Source organism: Oncorhynchus tshawytscha, linkage group LG13, assembly GCF_018296145.1.
Source record: "Oncorhynchus tshawytscha isolate Ot180627B linkage group LG13, Otsh_v2.0, whole genome shotgun sequence".
Classification (NCBI taxonomy): Eukaryota; Metazoa; Chordata; class Actinopteri; order Salmoniformes; family Salmonidae; genus Oncorhynchus; species Oncorhynchus tshawytscha.
In genome coordinates, this window is record NC_056441.1 from 29,307,965 (window position 1) to 29,330,360 (window position 22,396).

The window sequence follows — 22,396 nt, forward strand, 5'->3', positions numbered from 1 at the left end:
ACAGGATGTAGACATGTAGCTAGGGTTAGGGCTGAATCAGGATGTGGACATAAAGCTAGGGTTAGTTTGAACCAGGATGTGGACATGAAGCTAGGGTTAGGGTTAGGGCTGAACCAGGATGTGGACATGAAGCTAGGGTTAGGGTTGAACCAGGATGTGGACATGAAGTTAGGGTTAGGGTTGAACCAGGATGTGGACATGAAGCTAGGGTTAGGGTTGAACCAGGATGTGGACATGAAGCTAGGGTTAGTTTGAACCAGGATGTGGACATGAAGCTAGGGTTAGGGTTGAACCAGGATGTGGACATGAAGCTAGGATTAGGGTTGAACCAGGATGTGGACATGAAGCTAGGGTTAGGGTTGAACCAGGATGTGGACATGAAGCTAGGGTTAGGGTTAGGGCTGAACCAGGATGTGGACATGAAGCTAGGGTTAGTTTGAACCAGGATGTGGACATGAAGTTAGGGTTAGTGCTGAACCAGGATATGGACATGAAGTTAGGGTTAGGGTTGAACCAGGATGTGGACATGAAGCTAGGGTTAGTTTGAACCAGGATGTGGACATGAAGCTAGGGTTAGGGTTGAACCAGGATGTGGACATGAAGCTAGGGTTAGGGTTGAACCAAGCTATAGACATGAAGCTAGGGTTAGGGTTAGGGCTGAACCAGGATGTGGACATGAAGCTAGGGTTAGTTTGAACCAGGATGTGGACATGAAGTTAGGGTTAGTGCTGAACCAGGATATGGACATGAAGTTAGGGTTAGGGTTGAACCAGGATGTGGACATGAAGCTAGGGTTAGTTTGAACCAGGATGTGGACATGAAGCTAGGGTTAGGGTTGAACCAGGATGTGGACATGAAGCTAGGGTTAGGGTTGAACCAGGATGTGAACATGAAGCTAGGGTTAGGGTTGAACCAAGCTGTAGACATGAAGCTAGGGTTAGGATTAGGGCTGAACCAGGATGTGGACATGAAGCTAGGGTTAGGGTTGAACCAAGCTGTAGACATGAAGCTAGGGTTAGGGTTAGGGCTGAACCAGGATGTGGACATGAAGTTAGGGTTGAGGTTAGGGTTAAACCGGGATGTGAACATGAAGCTAGGCATGAGGTGAGGGTTAAACCGGGATGTGGACATGAAGCTAGGCATGAGGTTAGGGTTAAACCGGGATGTGGACATGAAGCTAGGGTTAGGGTTGAACCAGGATGTGGACATGAAGCTAGGGTTAGTTTGAACCAGGATGTGGATATGAAGCTAGGGTTAGGGCTGAACCAGGATGTGGACATGAAGCTAGGGTTGGGGCTGTGCTAGGGTTAGGGTTGAATTGGGATGTGGACTTGAAGCTAGGGTTAGGGTTGAACCAGGATGTGGACATGAAGCTAGGGTTAGTTTGAACCAGGATGTGGACATGAAGCTATGGTTATGGCTGAACCAGGATGTGGACATGAAACTAGGGTTGGGGTTGTGCTAGGGTTAGGGTTGAATTGGGATGTGGACATGAAGTTAGGGTTAGGGCTGAACCAGGATGTGGACATGAAGCTAGGGTTAGGGTTGAACCAGGATGTGGACATGAAGCTAGGGTTAGTTTGAACCAGGATGTGGACATGAAGCTAGAGTTAGGGTTGAACCAGGATGTGGACATGAAGTTAGGGTTAGTGCTGAACCAGGATATGGACATGAAGTTAGGGTTAGGGTTGAACCAGGATGTGGACATGAAGCTAGGGTTAGGGTTAGTGCTGAACTAGCATGTGGACATGAAGTTAGGGTTGAGGTTAGGGTTAAACTGGGATGTGAACATGAAGCTAGGCATGCTTTTAGGGTTAAACCGGGATGTGGACATGAAGCTAGGGTTGAGGTTAGGGCTGAACCAGGATGTGGACATGAAGCTAGGGTTAGGGTTGAACCAGGATGTGGACATGAAGCTAGGGTTAGGGCTGAACCAGGATGTGGACATGAAGCTAGGGTTGGGGCTGTGCTAGGGTTAGGGTTGAATTGGGATGTGGACTTGAGCTAGGGTTAGGGTTGAACCAGGATGTGGACATGAAGCTAGAGTTAGGGCTGTATCAGGATGTGGACATGAAGCTAGGGTTAGTTTGAACCAGGATGTGGACATGAAGCTAGGGTTAGGGTTAGGGCTGAACCAAGATGTAGACATGAAGATAGGGTTAGGGTTAGGGCTGAACCAGGATGTGGCCATGAAGCTTTATTAGGGTTGAACCAGGATGTGAACATGAAGCTAGGGTTAGGGTTGAACCAGGATGTGGACATGAAGCTAGGGTTAGGGTTGAACCAGGATGTGGACATGAAGCTAGGGTTAGGGTTGAACCGGGATGTGGACATGAAGCTAGGGTTAGTTTGAACCAGGGTGTGGACATGAAGCTAGGGTTAGGGTTGAACCAGGATGTGGACATGAAGCTAGGGTTAGGGTTAGGGCTGAACCAGGATGTGGACATGAAGCTAGGGTTAGGGTTAGGGCTGAACCAGGATGTGGACATGAAGCTAGGGTTAGTTTGAACCAGGATGTGGATATGAAGCTAGGGTTAGGGCTGAACCAGGATGTGGACATGAAGCTAGGGTTGGGGCTGTGCTAGGGTTAGGGTTGAATTGGGATGTGGACTTGAAGCTAGGGTTAGGGTTGAACCAGGATGTGGACATGAAGCTAGGGTTAGTTTGAACCAGGATGTGGACATGAAGCTATGGTTATGGCTGAACCAGGATGTGGACATGAAACTAGGGTTGGGGTTGTGCTAGGGTTAGGGTTGAATTGGGATGTGGACATGAAGTTAGGGTTAGGGCTGAACCAGGATGTGGACATGAAGCTAGGGTTAGGGTTGAACCAGGATGTGGACATGAAGCTAGGGTTAGTTTGAACCAGGATGTGGACATGAAGCTAGAGTTAGGGTTGAACCAGGATGTGGACATGAAGTTAGGGTTAGTGCTGAACCAGGATATGGACATGAAGTTAAGGTTAGGGTTGAACCAGGATGTGGACATGAAGCTAGGGTTAGGGTTAGTGCTGAACTAGCATGTGGACATGAAGTTAGGGTTGAGGTTAGGGTTAAACTGGGATGTGAACATGAAGCTAGGCATGCTTTTAGGGTTAAACCGGGATGTGGACATGAAGCTAGGGTTGAGGTTAGGGCTGAACCAGGATGTGGACATGAAGCTAGGGTTAGGGTTGAACCAGGATGTGGACATGAAGCTAGGGTTAGGGCTGAACCAGGATGTGGACATGAAGCTAGGGTTGGGGCTGTGCTAGGGTTAGGGTTGAATTGGGATGTGGACTTGAGCTAGGGTTAGGGTTGAACCAGGATGTGGACATGAAGCTAGAGTTAGGGCTGTATCAGGATGTGGACATGAAGCTAGGGTTAGTTTGAACCAGGATGTGGACATGAAGCTAGGGTTAGGGTTAGGGCTGAACCAAGATGTAGACATGAAGATAGGGTTAGGGTTAGGGCTGAACCAGGATGTGGCCATGAAGCTTTATTAGGGTTGAACCAGGATGTGAACATGAAGCTAGGGTTAGTTTGAACCAGGATGTGGACATGAAGCTAGGGTTAGGGTTGAACCAGGATGTGGACATGAAGCTAGGGTTAGGGTTGAACCAGGATGTGGACATGAAGCTAGGGTTAGGGTTGAACCGGGATGTGGACATGAAGCTAGGGTTAGTTTGAACCAGGGTGTGGACATGAAGCTAGGGTTAGGGTTGAACCAGGATGTGGACATGAAGCTAGGGTTAGGGTTAGGGCTGAACCAGGATGTGGACATGAAGCTAGGGTTAGGGTTAGGGCTGAACCAAGATGTGGACATGAAGCTAGGGTTAGGGTTAGGGCTGAACCAGGATGTGGACATGAAGCTAGGGTTAGGGTTAGGGCTGAACCAGGATGTGGACATGAAGCTAGGGTTAGGGTTAGGGCTGAACCAGGATGTGGACATGAAGCTAGGGTTAGGGTTGAACCAGGATGTGGACATGAAGCTAGGGTTAGGGTTGAACCAGGATGTGGACATGAAGCTAGGGTTAGGGTTAGGGCTGAACCAGGATGTGGACATGAAGCTAGGGTTAGTTTGAACCAGGATGTGGACATGAAGTTAGGGTTAGGGTTGAACCAGGATGTGGACATGAAGTTAGGGTTAGGATTGAACCATGATGTGGAGATGAAGTTAGGGTTAGGGTTGAACCAGGATGTGGACATGAAGCTAGGGTTAGGGTTAGGGCTGAACTAGCATGTGGACATGAAGCTAGGGTTGAGGTTAGGGTTAAACCGGGATGTGAACATGAAGCTAGGGTTGAGGTTAGGGTTAAACCGGGATGTGAACATGAAGCTAGCGTTGAGGTTAGGGTTAAACCGGGATGTGGACATGAAGCTAGTCATGAGGTTTGGGTTAAACCGGGATGTGGACATGAAGCTAGGCATGAGGTTAGGGTTAAACCGGGATGTGGGCATGAAGCTAGGGTTGAGGTTAGAGTTAAACCGGGATGTGGACATGAAGCTAGGGTTAGAGTATCTGATGACCTGGAGGAACAGTCTGCTGGCTGATGACACATACAGGTGATGTCAGGTTCTGAGACTTACAGGTGAATAACCACACAGGTGAGTTTGGTTCAGTCACATCAGGTTAACCGTCCTAATGATAATCAGGACAGGGAAGAAAACATTGTTTCCATGACGACGTTATTAATGATACTGTACGTACCAATGCCCATGAACCAATGCCCAATGCCCAATGCCCATGAATGCCCCCACCATCTCCTAGTCAGCTATACTTTGAGGTTGCTAATTTCTAAGATTCCACCAGATAGAACTGAATGACTACTTAATGAATACCATTCAACACTACTAGAGAAGTCTAGATCCAATAAACTGAGGGAAAAAAACATTACACGTCAGTATTTCAGAGACGAGAGATATTCTATTTTTGAACCTAATCCGTGGCCATATTGAGTTCAAAGCGTAGGCCGATGGTATGTTGAGCTCTAAATTATTCTTGCCTCAACCCTGCATCACAATTTGTCAGTTTATTCTTGGTTTTTCTATAGCAAGGTCACGTACAATGAAGAATGAGCTGCCGATCACTTAGGAACAGCCCGGTTACAACGTCTAACAGTCAAATGGTACGCCGTTGTTCGTTTTAATTCAAACATCAAAAGTCCATTCACCCTTCTTAGAAGTCAGTTAGGAACACTTTCTTGTAAATTAGAATTGATCCTGGGGCTATTACCAGTGGCTGCCACCATCGTGACTCCATTAAATTAAATCCGGAGATACACGTTGGAGGTGGAAGGATCACATGCCTGAGGGGGTTCTATGGAGATGAGGTTATCACATTCACCTTGACCAATTAGATGTAAGAGTAGATGGAATATTAACTAGAAGGTAACATCCTGTTACTCATAACTTGTTTCATAAGAGGTGAGGATTGATGAGTACTGTCTTGGTCCATCTACTGGCTCTGTTAAAAAAAAAGTGTCTTGGTGTGTGCTAGAGTTGAATGGTGGTAACCCGGTTACTGAGATTTACTGGGATTTACTCCCAAAACCACTCCCTTTTTCCGGGATAAATAACTGTTTTGAAAGCCAATACTAACTCGCATTAGCGCAATGACTGGAAGTCTATGGGTATCACTAGCATGTTAGCCGACTTCCAGTCATTGTGTTAACGCTAGATAGCAATTGCGCTAATGCTACTTAGCAACTTACTTCAAACTGCACTCAGACATAAAAATGGTATCTTTAAGTTCATCTGACTCTGGGGAAGTAGATAAAGGGCCTCATTGCCGAAATCCAAATGTGTCCCTTTAACAAGAGTTTTATTTATGCTGAGAACTGAAAGTATGTTTTTAAATAACATCCTTAGAATGTTCTTTAAACGTTACTAATGTTTTGAAAACCTTCTTTAAATAGAACCATGAGGAAACCTGTAGGAAACGTTATGGGAAGGTTGTATGCAAAATAACCATATGACAATCATTCTCTCACCAAGCTCTAAGAAACATATGGTTCTCAGATAATTATGTGCTGGCTGGCCTGTCTCTGCTGTGTCCCTACCTCAACTGTCTCTGTTCTGGCCCGAATGGTTAAAGGCTGAGCTGAAAGGCTTGAAGGTCTCCCTCTCTCTCTCCAGTGGTTGCAGGCAGAGCAAGAGCCGGCCAACTTCAGCGAGGTGGTGGAGAAGTTGTTCCAGGTCATCCCTGATGCTGACCTTTACATGGATGCGGGCCCTGAGCGCTGTAGGACCTGTGCTGTGGTGGGGAACTCTGGGAACCTTAAGGGCTCCCGCTACGGAGCCCTCATCGACTCCAGTGATGTCGTCATCAGGTGACTCATCAAGCTTGTTTTTTGTTTATGAGTTACATAAAGCATTATGTTAGGAATTGAACTGCAAAGCCACATAAGAGTGATTTTGCTCTGTATAGCATTCATGCCTGACCAATATCTAGGCTTTGGTGTTAATTACAAGTGTAATCATTGTAGTCCAGTTTCTTGATTCCCACCGTTGATAAGATTACACATGAGCAGGGATACAAACGGTTTTGTTCTATCAAGGCGTTTAAAGCCTACAATTATCATCACAATAGCTCATGAAAGGTTATATTGGAACAAACACAAGTCTGTGATCATTGTGACATGTAGGTGTAGACGCCCCATTTGGTTTGATGTCAATATGATCTAACATAAGACCGTTCCTCCCATCATGTCACACCTTTCAGCTGCCCTAGCTGTTGTTCCCATGTCAGTTTGTCTCATAGAAGTCAAAGCCACTTGGCCCAAAAACCTGTTTTAGCATGATGTGCCATGCGATTTAGGGCTTTCGCTATTTTGTAGTAGTCAACTGGGTGGGACTTGATATAGGTTAAGGAAGAAACACAGAATTCCATCCAGGTCAGCTAATGAAATTGACTCCTGAGAAAACTTTCCTTAACTGCAGGTGGCAGTTAATCACCCTTGGTTTTATATGTTCAGACTATACACGCTCCGGGACATAGATGGGGGTAGGGTTAGTGCCAATTCTTCCCTCCAGGATTTTGCTGGGAATTTTTTTTCTCTTTGAGGGCAAAAATGCTTGATTTTTCCATGGCAATATGCAATGATTTTGGCCAATTTGTTGCGAAAATGCGCTGATGAGGGAAAACGTTTGTTCGTGTGGCTTGATTGAACCATATTATGCGGAAAATGTGCAGCGATTGGTTTAAATTGCAAGCCCTCTTTTTGTACGACGTTGATGGGTCAGTTTAACGCGATACCTGAGATGATTTGACTGTTTTATGCTGACAATAGTGCAGTGATTGGGACCTGCCAATACACTCTGAGAAGAAGAAATAGGGTTAGGGTTAGAGCAGGAAGGGTAATGAAGCCGACTGTAGATGAAGGTCGGAGAGTGAAACCGGGGGGAGGTGCATCTGCGACAGCCGAAAGTTGAACACTGGTGATTTTCCAACAGCAAGGCTCAGATCAACTTGGCAGTGTCAACATACACTACATGACCAAAGGTATGTGTACACCTGCTCCTCCTTATTCCAAAATCATGGGTATTAATATGGAGTTGGTCCCTTCCTTTGCTGCTATTACAGCCTTCACTCTTCTGGGATGGCTTTGCACTAGATGTTGGAACGATGCTGCGGGGACTTGCTTCCATTCAGCCACAAGAGCATTAGTGAGGTCGGGCACTGATGTTAGGCGATTTAGGTGTGGCTCACGGTCGGCATTCCAATTCATCCCAAAGTTGTTTGATGGGGTTGAGGTCAGGGCTCTGTGGAGGCCAGTCAAGTTCTTCCACACTGATCTCAACAAACCTTTTCTATATGGACCTCGCTTTGTGCATGGGGGCATTGTCATGCTGAAACAGGAAAGGGCCTTCCCCAAACTGTTACCACAAAGTTCGTCTAGAATGTCATTGTATGCTGTAGCGTTAGGATTTTCCTTCACTGGAACTAAGGGGCCTAGCCCGAACCATGAAAAACAGCCCCAGACCATTATTCCTCCTCCACCAAACTTTAAGGTTGGCACTATGCATTGGGGCAGGTAGCGTTCGCCTGGCATCCGTCAAAGGGTGATTCATCACTCCAGAGAACGAGTTTCCACTGCTCCAGAGTCCAATGGCAGCGAGCTTTACACCATTCCAACCGACGCTTGGCATTGTGCATGGTGATCATAGGCTTGTGTGTGGCTGCTCAGCCATGGAAACCCGTTTCATGAAGCTCCCAACAAACAATTATTGTGCTGATGTTGCTTCGAGGCAGTTTGGAACTCTGTAGTGAGTGTTACAACCGAGGACAGGCGATTTCTAAGGAGTTATGTGCTTCAGCACTAGGCGGTCTCGTTCTGTGAGCTTGTTTGGCCTACCACTTCGCAGCTGAGCAGTTGTTGCTCCTAGACGTTTCCACTTCACATTTTAACAGTACTTAGAGTTGACCGGGGAAATTCCAAAAGGGCATAAATATGACAAACTGACTTGTTGGAAAGGTGGCATCCTCTGAAGGGGCCACACTGAAAGTCACTGAGCTCTTCAGTACGGGCTATTCTACTGTCAATGTTTGTCTATGGAGATTCCATGGCTGTGTGCTCGATTTTATACACCTGTCAGCAATGAGTGTGGCTGACATAGCCAAATCCAATCATTTCAAGGGGTGTCCACATACTATTGTGTGTGTGTGTATATAATCTCAGCAAAAAAAGAAACATCCCTTTTTCAGGACCCTGTCTTTCAAAGATCATTCGTAAAAATCTAAATAACTTCACAGATCAATGTAAAAGGGTTTAAACACTGTTTCTCATGCTTCTTCAATGAACCATAAACAATTAATGAACATGCACCTACGGAACAGTCATTAAGACACAAAAGAGGCCTTTCTACTGACTCTGAAAAACACAAAAAGAAAGATGCTCATCTGCTCATCTGCATGAACGTGCCTTAGGCATGCTGCAAGGAGGCATAAGGACTGCAGATGTGGCCAGGGCAATAAATTGCAATGTCCATACTGTGAGACGTCTAAGACAGCGCTACAGGGAGACAGTACGGACAGCTGATCGTCCTCGCAGTGGCAGACGACGTGTAACAACACCTGCACAGGATTGGTACATCTGAACATCACACCTGCAGGACAGGTACAAGATGGCAACAACAACTGCCCGAGTTACACCAGGAACGCACAATCCCTCCATCAGTGCTCAGACTGTCCGCAATAGGCTGAGAGAGGCTGGACGGAGGGCTTGTAGGCCTGTTGTAAGGCAGGTCCTCACCAGGCATCACCGGCAACAACGTTGCCTATGGGCACAAACCCGCTGTCGCTGGACCAGACAGGACTGGCAAAAAGTGGTCTTCACTGGCGAGTCGCGGTTTTGTCTCACCAGGGGTGATGGTCAGATTCGCGTTTATCGTCGAAGGAATGAGCATTACACCGAGGCCTGTACTCTGGAGCGGGATTGATTTGGAGGTGGAGGATCCATCATGGTCTGGGGCGGTGTGTCACAGCATCATCAGTCTGAGCTTGTTGTCATTGCAGTTAATCTCAATGCTGTGCATTAAAGGGAAGACATCCTCCTCCCTCATGTGGTACCCTTCCTGTAGGTTCATCCTGACATGACAATGCCACAACCCATACTGCTTGTTCGTTGCGTGATTTCCTGCAAGACAGGAATGTCAGTGTTATGCCATGGCCAGCGAAGAGCCCGGATCTCAATCCCATTGAGGACATCTGGGACCTGTTGGATCGGAGGTTGAGGGCTAGGGCCATTCCCCCCAGAAATGTCCGGGAACTTGGTGGTGCCTTGGTGGAAGAGTGGGGTAACATCTCACAGCAAGAACTGGCAAATCTGGTGCAGTCCATGAGGAGGAGATGCACTGCAGTACTTAATGCAGCTGGTGGCCACACCAGATACTGACTGTTACTTTTGATTTTAACCACATCTTTGTTCAGGGACACATTATTCCATTTCTGTTAGTCACATGTCTGTGGAACTTGTTCAGTTCATGTCTCAGTTGTTGAATCTTGTTATGTTCATACAAATATTTGCACATGTTAAGTTTGCTGAAAATAAATGCAGTTGACAGTAAGTTCTCCAATTGTCCACATAGCTGGCTGAATTTTGCTACCATCGGAAACTTCGGGAAGATTGCCCATTATTTCATTTTTCTAAGGACCCAGAAAACGGCAGTGTGAGAATCTATTCAAGTAAGTAAACATTTTTTGAAAATGGTTGTTTTTAGCTAGCTTGCTACAGAAACTTAAGTGTGCAGGCGGACTCAAATTAGCTGCTAATGTAATGTTCGCTATTTAGCAAACTGTATAGCTAGCTAAGTTAATTAAATATCACCAGCTTGCTAACGTCATATTAGCTAATTAGCTAGCTATCTTGATGTATTTATCGTTTTAACTAAATTCATTTGTAGCTAGCTAACAGACATGGAAGAGGGTGAAAGATTAGCTATCAATTCAAGCTGTCAGAGAAGGGAGAGTAGGCTACTCTGGATAGGGAAGATACCTTTTGCCGGAGGACGTTTTTGAAAATATTCTCCAGTTCTAGTCAATAGCGAGGAAAAACGTAGGACAGAGAGATATAGTAACATAATATTCAGTGCTGTCTAATTTGAGTATAATGCAGCCTGTTTCTTTAGAATGTTTTCTGTTCTCAGGTACAGAGAGCTGTGAAACTCTGTCTGCAGATGAAGAGGTCCCAGTGAATGTCCCAAGAGAATAAGGGTACATCCTTTTATACCATGGATTATATGTGTACCTATGTTAGCACATGTTGTGAACAGAAATACAGTTTAAAAGTCACACACAATGTTTAAACCTATTACAACTGGAACAGGCCAACTCTGCTGGGCGTGCAGGTTTCTGTTCCAGCCCAGCACTAACACACCTGATTTTAATGTATCAAAATGAATGAGTTAATAATCAAGTGTGCTATTGCTTGGCTGGAGCAGAAGTCTGCTCCCCAGTAGATCACGGATCAGTGGAGCGAGATTGGCCAGATCTGATATGGACTTTCTTTTGTTCACCTGAACTTATGCTTTAGTAATAATAGCCTACTTGTTACAAAAATGTCTAACCTTTACATATGAGTTAGCTTACTTGTACACTTTGAAATAATATGAGATAGTGTTGAAGTTTAGTGTTTAAACTTGTTTTAATTGTAAACTGGCCTACAGTATGATCGCATTAGCCTTATGGGCATTTGCAAAAGAGTCCTTGACAATGTGCATCTGAAGCAGAGAATAGCTTAACTCACACATTGTTTACACATTGTTAAGCTCTAGGTTCTCAATTTAAAAACAATAACAGTAGACAATGTATGAGGCTAATCATTATCCAGGTCATCTACAAGTCTATGCTAGGTAAAGCTCCGCCTTATCTCAGTTCACTGGTCACGATGGCAACACCCACCTGTAGCACGCGCTCCAGCAGGTGTATCTCACTGATCATCCCTAAAGCCAAAACCTCATTTGTCCGCCTTTCCTTCCAGTTCTCTGCTGCCTGCGACTGGAACGAATGACAAAAATCTCTGAAGTTGGAGACTTTTATCTCCCTCGCCAACTTTAAACATCTGCTATCTGAGCAGCTAACCGATCGCTGCAGCTGTACATAGTCCATCGGTATATTGCCCACCCAATTTACTTACCTCATCCCCATACTGTTTTTATTTTATTTACTTTTCTGCTCTTTTGCACACCAGTATCTCTACCTGCACATGTTCATCTGATCATTTATCACTCCAGTGTTAATCTGCTAAATTGTAATTATTCACTCCTATGGCCTATTTATTGCCTACCTCCTCATGCCTTTTGCACACAATGTATATAGATTCTTTTTTTTCCTACTATGTTATTGACTTGTTTATTGTTTACTCCATGTGTAACTCTGTGTTGTTGTCAGTTCACACTGCTTTGCTTTATCTTGGCCAGGTCGCAGTTGTAAATGAGAACTTGTTCTCAACTAGCTTACCTGGTTAAATAAAGGTGAAATATCTATATTTTTTAAATACTAGACTTTTGTACATGCCTTGTGCTGACATGAAATTGTTTAGTGCAAATCCAATACTTGTAATCTAGGTGATGAAATGTCTAGAAACAGGAGATGATGGGGGTCCTTCTCTTCAAACATACAAACAACTACTACCACCAAGTTCAATGCCAGATACTTTTATCCCAGAAGGTCTGAGTGTCACTTAGTCGGGCTACTGTGACAATGAAGATGGTTTGCCTAAGACTACCACAACATTTAAGTTTGTCTATGCCAAATGTGTTTAAATTGTAAAAGAAAGAATAATAGTTGGCCTATAAGAAACAGTTTTTATTCAATGGGGCTAGGCAAAGCAGAGACGACAATACTTTTAATTTCACCCAGACAACAATATAGCGTATTATCTACAGTATGTTTACAATATCATAAACAGTAGTATTTTACACGTTCCAAATTACGTTTAATATATTCATATGGTTTAAGGGGGCACTTTTGTCAGGACGGCAAGATGCTCTCTGCTCAAATTGCACAACAGAATCATTGATTGACCAAAGCACAGCATATGACAACCATCTCGTATGACTAAGGAATGTCTCCTTTCATACCTGAAAAGGGACAAAGTATAGCTAGATTGTAGAAACTGATGCTGCTGCAGCATTGCTCATCTTCACATTGGGAATCCAGTCGACGTGGGTGTCTTGACAGAGGTCAGCTGGTTGAACCTACAGCAGTACATAAACCAATGAAAAGCACCCCTGATGTTAGAATAGCACTTCTTTAGGTCACTTATACCATCGGGGCTCTTCATCGTTTGGTTGTTTAATTCATTCAGGTGTTTTAGTGTCATATAAAGATTAAATCTATTGTTGGGCTGGAACAACCAATAGTCAACACAGCAGGTTGACCTATCCCATGGAGGCCTTTTGTCCTATGCTGTAATGTCCATACATTTTCCCTCTTTATGAATAAAGCTCTCAACAAATGATCAATGAGTTATCATATGAGTTTTGTCCCCCAGACTATATGGATGTGATATTGTATCATTTGCGCCTCACCTTTTTCATGGTCATGGCTAGAAGGGATCCAGTTTTTGTCAAATTAATGTCATATTCTAGATTACATGGTTGCATTCAAGACAAGGTCGTTTTTTATTGATCTGTTGTCAGTGTCAGTAGAGTAGGACCAGGCTACCATCGTATTAAAAAAATATTCTGCTAATGTCTCCATTCATATAAAGTGTAGTAGAATTGCATCAAATGTTTATCGAAGGCCACATTTTTCCTGTGCAAAGGAAAGCAATCTCTTTGATATAGCCTATAAACCTCTGTCACTACGCGCTTATTAATAGCCAAAATGATCACTTTCCAATCTGCTCATCACATTAGGAACAGTAGGCTTACATTAGTCTGCAGATGCGATGATCGAGGGCATGCAGTCATTTGTTATAAAGGTTCCATTTTATGGTGAAAAAAATAGCTCGACATATGCTAATAGCTAGACTACAATCTAGCTAGCTAATTTAGTGTTAACACCAGTTTCGCATAACAAATAAACTAAACTCAAAATCAATCAGACTTGACTTACCAGTTATGAAATGATCATAGCAGACCCTGTACTGACAGCTGTCTGGGTTCAGGTCTTGACAGGCAAAAAGGTTTATTTGCTTTTCTGACAGTTCTCGAGTCTTCTCTCATTGGTGTCATCAATGTTGTTTCATGATTGCGGGGAATCTGTAAATATATCCACAGAAAATGACCTTGGTGATGAATCAACTAGTTTTAGGCACTGCTATCATGCAGTTGGAGGCAGAAACTCGGCTGTTGTTGTCAGAAGAAGTAATGAAGTGGTCTTCCAACATGGCCGCCCGGCGGTGTCATACATCAACTGCAAGCCCTCAATACTATATCACACACACTCACGAACTGAAAACATAACGTGTGCAGGCTACAATTCATTTGGTTAGACAGAGGACGCAAATATCACTTTCATTTGTGTCCCCTGTAGCTTTAGAATCACGGCAATGTTGGTTCCTGTTTGTCACTTCTTTGGCCATTTTCGCTTGGGTCAACCAAAAGCAGCCTAATGATTGGTTGACAAATAGTGCATCCCACAATGCAGGTAATGGCTGCATGGTACAGTTTGTGAGAAGCAACTACAGCGACTTGAAGGCGACTAAATAAAAAACTGCATTACCTTTGCTTACAAGGTATTTGTAAAGTTCATGCAGTTGATGTGTAGGCGCAGTTTTTATCCCCATAATGCAACACACTGTATCTGCTCGAAGGTACCCATTGACTACTTTAAAATGGAGATAGCCCTCAATGGTGCTGGCCATGCTGTCACTGGTACATCTCCGGGCGGCAGGTAGCCTAGCGGTTAAGAAAGTTGGGCAAGTAACCAAAAGGTTGCTGGTACGAATCTCTGTGCTGACTAGGTGAAAAATATGTTGATGAGCAATGCACTTAACCCTAATTGCTCCTGTAAGTCACGCTGGATATGAACTCAAATGTAAATGTATGGTTTTTCTCCACTCACTAGCAGTTCTGTACAAATGTTCCTCAATGTAAAGCTGTACGACTGCACTTATCTTCTACAACATCCCATGCTGTGGAGCAGCATGCTTGCTGATTTAATTACGCAGAGACTGGGACAAGAGACGCAAGACTTATTGCTTTTCTTTTAACACAATCCTTCTCTGCAGTACAGGCTTACAAGCACAGGAATTATGTACAGTTCATATCATCCTGCATCCCCTGTGGGCCCTGGTTAAAAGTAGTGCCCTATAAAGGTAATACCGTGCCATTTAGGACGGAACCCGTGTGCTGCTACTCCAGTGACTTAGATCAACGCTCGATTGCCAGACCCGACTCTGCAAATGAAAAACATGTTGTATGTGCTCTGCTTCAAAATTATAGTACCCATCCCGTTCCATGTAATGAAAATAAATATTTACCAGCAAAATCCATAACTCTTTTTTTTGTTAAAAACCTATTTATTCTGGTTCTATGAGAGCTGGTATATCACAGGTGTCAAGGAAGCACCGGGATATTTTATTAAAACATGATTAGCTTGTCTGGATAATAAGACACTGACAGCATTGACCCACTACCAAGCGCATAGCCCAAGGTAATGTAAATTTATAGAACCCATCCCCTTTCATGTAATGATAAATATTTACTGGCAAAACCCCTCACACTTTAAAAAAAAAAGAGGCTATTTATTCTGGTTCTATGAGAGCTGCTATATCACAGGTGTCAAAGATGCACCGGGTTCTTTTATTCAAACATAATTAGCTTGTCTGGAGTATAAGACGCTTACAGCGTTGGATCAGCGGTGGATTAAACATCAATCAACTTCTGATCCGTGTATGATGGGGTAAATCCTCAGCAAGTAACTTCATTAGGTTGGATCCTAGAGCCCAACAGATGTAGTGATAGCTATGCACCTCACATCTGTGAGTGAAAAGCCCAGTTTTAGATTGGATTTCTGCGCTATGTTTTTCAATGAGGAGCCAGACCAACTATCAGTGTGTAAATTAGGAGGGAAGTCCTTGGCTGAAATTGATTATACTGCTCACCCCACACTCACTTAACTCACACACACACACACACACAAAGATCTCCCCTTGGAAGAACGAACTAACTATATTAATTAAACAGGCAGAATCACAGCTATAGCTTTCCCTTCAATGCACTCACTGTAACTGGGACACAAATATCAAATCAAATCAAATTTTATTTGTCACATACACATGGTTAGCAGATGTTAATGCGAGTGTAGCGAAATGCTTGTGCTTCTACTTCCGACAATGCAGTAATAACCAACAAGTAATCTAGCTAACAATTCCAAAACTACTACCTTATAGACACAAGTGTAAGGGGATAAAGAATATGTACATAAAGATATATGAGTGAGTGATGGTACAGAGCGGCATAGGCAAGATACAGTAGATGGTTTTGAGTGCAGTATATACATATGAGATGAGTATGTAAACAAAGTGGCATAGTTAAAGTGGCTAGTGATACATGTATTACATAAAGATGCAGTAGATGATATAGAGTACAGTATATACATATGAGATGAATAATGTAGGGTGTGTAAACATTATATTAGGTAGCATTGTTTAAAGTGGCTAGTGATATATTTTACATCATTTCCCATCAATTCCCATTATTAAAGTGGCTGGAGTTGAGTCAGTGTGTTGGCAGCAGCCACTCAATGTTAGTGGTGGCTGTTTAACAGTCTGATGGCCTTGAGATAGAAGCGGTTTTTCAGTCTCTCGGTCCCAGCTTTGATGCACCTGTACTGACCTCGCCTTCTGGATGATAGCGGGGTGAACAGGCAGTGGCTCGGGTGGTTGTTGTCCTTGATGATCTTTATGGCCTTCCTGTGACATCGGGTGGTGTAGGTGTCCTGGAGGGCAGGTAGTTTGCCCAGGGTGATGCGTTGTGCAGACCTCACTACCCTCTGGAGAGCCTTACGGTTGTGGGCGGAGCAGTTGCCGTACCAGGCGGTGATACAGCCTGACAGGATGCTCTCAATTGTGCATCTGTAGAAGTTTGTGAGTGCTTTTGGTGACAAGCCAAATTTCTTCAGCCTCCTGAGGTTGAAGAGGCGCTACTGCGCCTTCTTCACGATGCTGTCTGTGTGGGTGGACCAATTCAGTTTGTCTGTGATGTGTCCGCCGAGGGACTTAAAACTTACTACCCTCTCCACTACTGTTCCATCAATGTGGATAGGGGGGTGTTCCCTCTGCTGTTTCCTGAAGTCCACAATCATCTCCTTAGTTTTGTTGACGTTGAGTGTGAGGTTGTTTTCCTGACACCACACTCTGAGGGCCCTCACCTCCTCCCTGTAGGCCGTCTCGTCGTTGTTGGTAATCAAGCCTACCACTGTTGTGTCGTCCGCAAATATTAACTGTATGATGTGGAGAAGCAGGAATTCTGCTTGTGACACAAACTGTCACATGCCATGGCACTACTAGGATGTGGGTATTCAGTAGATATTTACAGGAATGTCATGAAGACGGTTAATCCCAGAGCCTGATGTTGAGGATATACAGTAAGCCTCTGGTTCATCACCACATTCAAGTTCCAAATGACAGAAATGTCATTTAGATGCAAATTCCAGTTTTGTACCTCCAGGCATCCCACCTTCAACAAAGCAGATATGTTGATTAGTATGTGAAAGCATTGTCATCCATTTGTTATATTTAAGTTATAAGGCACAGAGTGGTGTGGGGTACATGGCTGAGGGCTGTTCTTAGGTACAGCCCTTAGCCATGGTATATTGCCTTATTGCTATTATAAACTGGTTACCAATGTAATTAGAGCAATACAAAATACATGTTTTGTCATACCCGTGGTATGCGGTACGATAAACCATGGCTGTCAGCCAATCAGCATTCAGGGCTCAAAACCACCCAGTTTTTATAATGCAGGACAACCCACTTTGACTCTAACGGTAACCCTGCTCCTGCAGAATGAACATGGCTCCTACCTCTGGCTATGAGGAGGATGTTGGGAGCCGGACCACCCATCACGTCATGTACCCAGAGAGCGCCATAGATCTGGACAACACCACCAGTCTTCTGCTCATCCCCTTCAAGACTCTGGACCTTCAGTGGATCACCAGCGCCTTGACTACAGGCTCCATCAAACAGTGAGTGATCAATGACCATGCGCAACACAGTCACTACACGTTCATCAAGTTCACCTAAGAAAGTATAGTAAGTGCACCTTAGCGAAACCTTCAATGCGAACTGTAGTGGATGCCTGTGGAATTGTTTGTAATGAATGGAAAGATGAAACCGCAAACTACGTTCTCATCCCCGTGAGGTCTGGTATCCTTTATGCTGTGTAAACAGTCTTTGTAGAAGTGCACCCGGTGCCTCCTCCAGGGCTGTTTGTCATAACCACAAGTATCCACATGTTGGCACGTACTGATATAGACCTCTTCCAGCACCACAAGGCCGATGTTCTCAAGCTCTGTGTTAGACAATTATTACACATTACATGAATCATCTCAATTAATCATCTCATTATTTCCACAAGTTAAGCTTCTAAGCCTGTGGATTCTTAGCGTGTGGATATGTAACACACTCCTTCAACTGGGTCATAAATATGGCTTCAGCTGGAACGCTTTTGACAGTTACTTCCTTATGGTGATGTTCCTGTGTTAATGATCTAATGACTGCTGAGGATGAGTGGGATGTTAGGAGGAAGAGGAAGGGGAGGAGGAGAGTGAGGAGGTTGTGGAAGTGCTTAGCTGCCTGTAGGAATCTTTACTGGCACCTTGAGTATCAGCAGGGGTGGCCTGGCCCATTCTTTGCCCAGTGGGCCTGTCTAACTTGTGTTTTCTGCACAAAATTATCCTTATCTCTGTAATAATGGGGGCCTCAAGTAAGAACTGGGCCAGTGTGGGCCATCGAGGGGGAAAAAATGGACTGGTTTGGGGGCCTCAAAGAAAAAAATGGGCCAGTGTGTTAGAAATGCCAGGGCTGATTTCTGGTCCCAGTCCAGCCCTGAGGATCAGGGTTGAACTGTAGCCTAATAACGTTATGGGTCAGATGGTCAATAATTATTAGCGCTATAGTTATATCACAGCACAGCTTGAATCCTGATGAAGGCAGCATAGCTGTCGAAACTTTGATATCTATTGCACTTATTTAATCTGACCTAGACTGTGCAGCTTTTCTTTTCATACAGTCTACCCTACCGGTGGGTAGACTGTATGAATAGCATACCTGTAGTACAAATCAAATCATTCCCAAATCAATATTGGTTATATGACCTCACACATCACAATAGCGTATGACCCTTGACCTTGATGGGAAACAAGCCTCTGCTGTTTGCATCTGTATCTGTCACTGTGATCATCTGTAAAAACATAAATAATGTGAGAATTACTTTGTTTGCAAACTGTTACTATACCAACACAAACATAAAAAAACAAGTATCAAAACCGTAACCAAAACAGTATCAGTATCACAAATACACTGTGAACTGTAACATATATTTTCTAACCTGAAATCGGGTTTCTTTTCCAGACATGACAGCCTTTTACTGAACGTATTACCGGTATAGGCTACTAGTTTGTCGTGAGGAGCTCATAGTCAGTATGGCTAATGTTAGCCAATGCTGATAGCCAACCGGATGGCCACCACAAAGTAAACAAAGATGGCGGCGCCTCTGTCAGAAATAAGGTGAATTTGATCAACGATGGTGGTTTAAACTGACAGTACCAAAGGTTCTTTGGTTTCCCCTTTTATCTGTGATAATACTTTGATATTTCTTATATTATGTCGTCTTTTGTTTCTTGCAGCACGTACATTCCTGTCCAGTCCAAGATTAAGGCAAACAAGAACAGGGTGAGTTAACCCTTGGCTGCTTCCAAAATAGCGCCCTAAAGTAGAGTATTACTTTTGACCAAAGCCCTATGGGTTAATCTGCTTTAGTTTACCTTACCTGGAGACAATATAATGCAGATTTTGAAGAGCTAGTGATTGGTTGGTTGGTTCATTGATTGATAACGTTCAAGATTTAAATTCTTTTCACTTGTCACAAGGTCAAAGCTGTTGTTATGTTTTGCAGGTGTTGATATACAGCCCGACCTTCTTTAAATATGTCTATGACGCATGGCTGGAGAGCCATGGCCGGTATCCCTCCACTGGCTTCCTCAGCCTATTGTTTTCCATTCATATCTGTGATAAGGTGAGCCCACCCACTTCCTTTTGTGTCTGTCTGACAAAGTTCTGTACATTATGAGAGTGTTCTGTGAGTGCAAAGCATGCGTTGGGTTCGCACTGAGGTTTTACAGAGTTTAAAGACGGAAAAAGTGTCCCAAGTGCCCAAAAAATGTAACCGCTGATGGAAATGAAGTAACCCCTTGCGTCTGCAAAATGGCCACACGCTGTGCAGCACTGTGTTATCCACCCGCCACTGCTCTACAAACAAACACATTTTGGGTGGGAAAGAGGGGCAGAGCGCCGAGTGTTCTGCTTATTATCTGCATCTACACGGGAGGTGTGAAATGCAGGCAATTACCATGTGCTACACTCTTAGAAAAAAAGGTGTGCTCTAGAACCTGAAAGAGGTTGACTCTAGAAAAACTCCACAGTTGCCCCAAGTGATGCAGATGGCATCCCAGTGTCCTATAGTTGTTACATAGAGGTCAACTGAGTCATTTAGAAGAGAAGAAAAATAAATCCTAGTAACTGTATAAGGACGGTTTTCTAGTAACTGCATACTGTCATCTAGAGTTAAAGCATCATCAATAGGCATGTTTTGTAAGTTTCTCTGAAAAAAACCTGCAACTGGAGAAATTAGCTCTACAAAGTCAACTGTATGTGTCAGAGTACCAGAACATCATATCAACGCATCAATCAGTACAGCAACATTCCACCTCATCAGTTCTGTGGCACATGGCATTAGGCCAAAGCATATAAGTCACATAGAAGAGTCTGGCACCATGATGGCCAATTCCGGGGCGGACGAGTACCTCTGTATAATGGTGTGTTGTATCATTTAGGTGAGTGTGTACGGGTTCGGAGCGGATCAGTACGGGAACTGGCACCACTACTGGGAAGAGAATCACCAGGGAGGAGCATTCCGCCACACCGGGGTGCATGATGCTGACTATGAGTACAACGTTACCCTGCTTCTGGCTGACAAACACAAGATCAAGATTTTCAAAGGCTTCTGATGTCTGGAGATGTTACTGGCCTGAGACCATCAAGCCTCTTGAATTACATTCTGTCGACTCAGAGGTTAACCACTGGGCATAAACTGGTTGAATCAACATTGTTTCAACGTAATTTGTCAACGTATTGTGACGTGGAATCTGTGTAAAATTCATTGGATTTGCAAAAAAACTGTTGTTTTGAGGGTGAAATTTCAACCACAGGATTTTGTCATCATTGTAACCAATGTTCAACATAGACAAAGCTTGTATAAAATATGTTGAATTTGTACCTTTTGAAACAATGTCAGATATTCAATGTTATATCCACTATCAGGAAAAAAAAACTATAGCTGGGCAGCACCTCCTTCTGGAAAATTCTACAGCTATCTATAGCTATTCCTTTGGTTTCCCATCCTGGGTTTTAACCCAGCCCAACCCTGCTTAGCTTTGATATGTCACTAACAACCCCACCCCCCCGCCCAACAAACAAAACACTTTACTTTGTTCCCCCTCACTAGCTCTGACTTTGCTGATTGAGGATAAATGTACTTACTCTGCCTGTGATATGTGGTTGTTCTACCTAGCTATCTTAAGATGAGTGCACTAACTAAGTCACTCTGGATAACAGCGTCTACTAAATGACTAAAATGTAAAAATGTACAAGCTAAATAGATTCACTTTTGCTATCAGAAGTCATTCCAAGGGGTAGGTTTAACAAAGCAAATTAAATGGAACCATACTTTATCAATCATATACCATCAATGATGCTATTTAGGCCTATTGTTTCAATTCAACCCAGGATTCAACTAAAAATAGACGATACATATAGGCATAGGGTTTAAAGCTTTGGTTGATTTTAAATGTAATCTAAAAGTTAATAATGTACTGTATATGTTGGATTCATGTCTCCATCTTAACCAAAAATCTAAGTTAAAGAATAGGACTAAATCCAACTTCATTTAGATTCCATTTACAGTTTGATTTGATTTTGTCCTATTCTTTAAGTTCGATTTTTGGTCGAGTTGGAGAAGTGAATCCAACATCTTGATTACTATTAGATTTTTTTTTACTTTTTGGGGGTGTATTTTGCCACCTCTTCCTCATTCGATCTTGTCTCATCGCTGCAACTCCCCAATGGACTCAGGAGGTGAAGTTCGAGTCATGCGTCCTCTGAAACATGACCCTCCATGACAGCGCTTCATAACACTCGGTCGCTTAACCCGGAAGCCAGTCGCATCCATGTGTTGGAGGAAACACTGTTCAACTGACGACCGAGGTCAGCCTGCAAGCGCCCGGCCCGCCACAAGGAGTCGCTAGAGCCAGATGAGCCAAGTAAAGCCCCCCCGGCCAAACCCTCCCTTAACCCGGACGACACTGGGCCAATTATGTGCCACCCTATGGGACTCCCAAAAATGGGCGGTTGTGATACAGCCTAGGATCGAACCCAGGTCTGTAGTGAAGCCTCTAGCACTGCGATGCAGTGCCTCAGACAGCATAACAATTATTAATGGAATTAAAGCTCGACTAAGTCAGTGGGACATATTAAACTATTCAAGCAGTAGATGAATCTCCTTTAAATGCTGGTTATTTGTTGTGTTATCAACCAAACACAATTCACTGTTACTTTTGTAATACAGTAGCCTAAAGTTAAGGCTAACTTACAGACTAACGTAACAGTATTTATTCAAATGGTTAACACATCCATAGCCACATTTTGACGCTAATGTAACTATAAATGTCTTAGCAATTAAAGAGTGCA

At 43.7% G+C, this 22,396-nt stretch overlaps 1 protein-coding gene across 3 annotated transcripts in view; it reads left to right on the forward strand.

The window, feature by feature from the left end:
• Nucleotides 1–21,958, forward strand: part of LOC112264645 (CMP-N-acetylneuraminate-beta-galactosamide-alpha-2,3-sialyltransferase 1-like) — a 49,040-nt gene extending 27,082 nt beyond the window's left edge. For all 3 annotated transcript variants that reach the window (XM_024441386.2, XM_024441387.2, XM_024441388.2), the window contains exons 3-7: nucleotides 6,117–6,310; nucleotides 17,437–17,616; nucleotides 19,279–19,324; nucleotides 19,548–19,667; nucleotides 20,485–21,958. In XM_024441386.2, the coding sequence (XP_024297154.1) occupies nucleotides 6,117–6,310; nucleotides 17,437–17,616; nucleotides 19,279–19,324; nucleotides 19,548–19,667; nucleotides 20,485–20,658 (714 nt within the window). In that variant the 3' untranslated portion in view covers nucleotides 20,659–21,958. The remainder of the gene's footprint in view (nucleotides 1–6,116; nucleotides 6,311–17,436; nucleotides 17,617–19,278; nucleotides 19,325–19,547; nucleotides 19,668–20,484) is intronic.
• The last annotated feature ends 438 nt before the right edge of the window (nucleotides 21,959–22,396 follow it).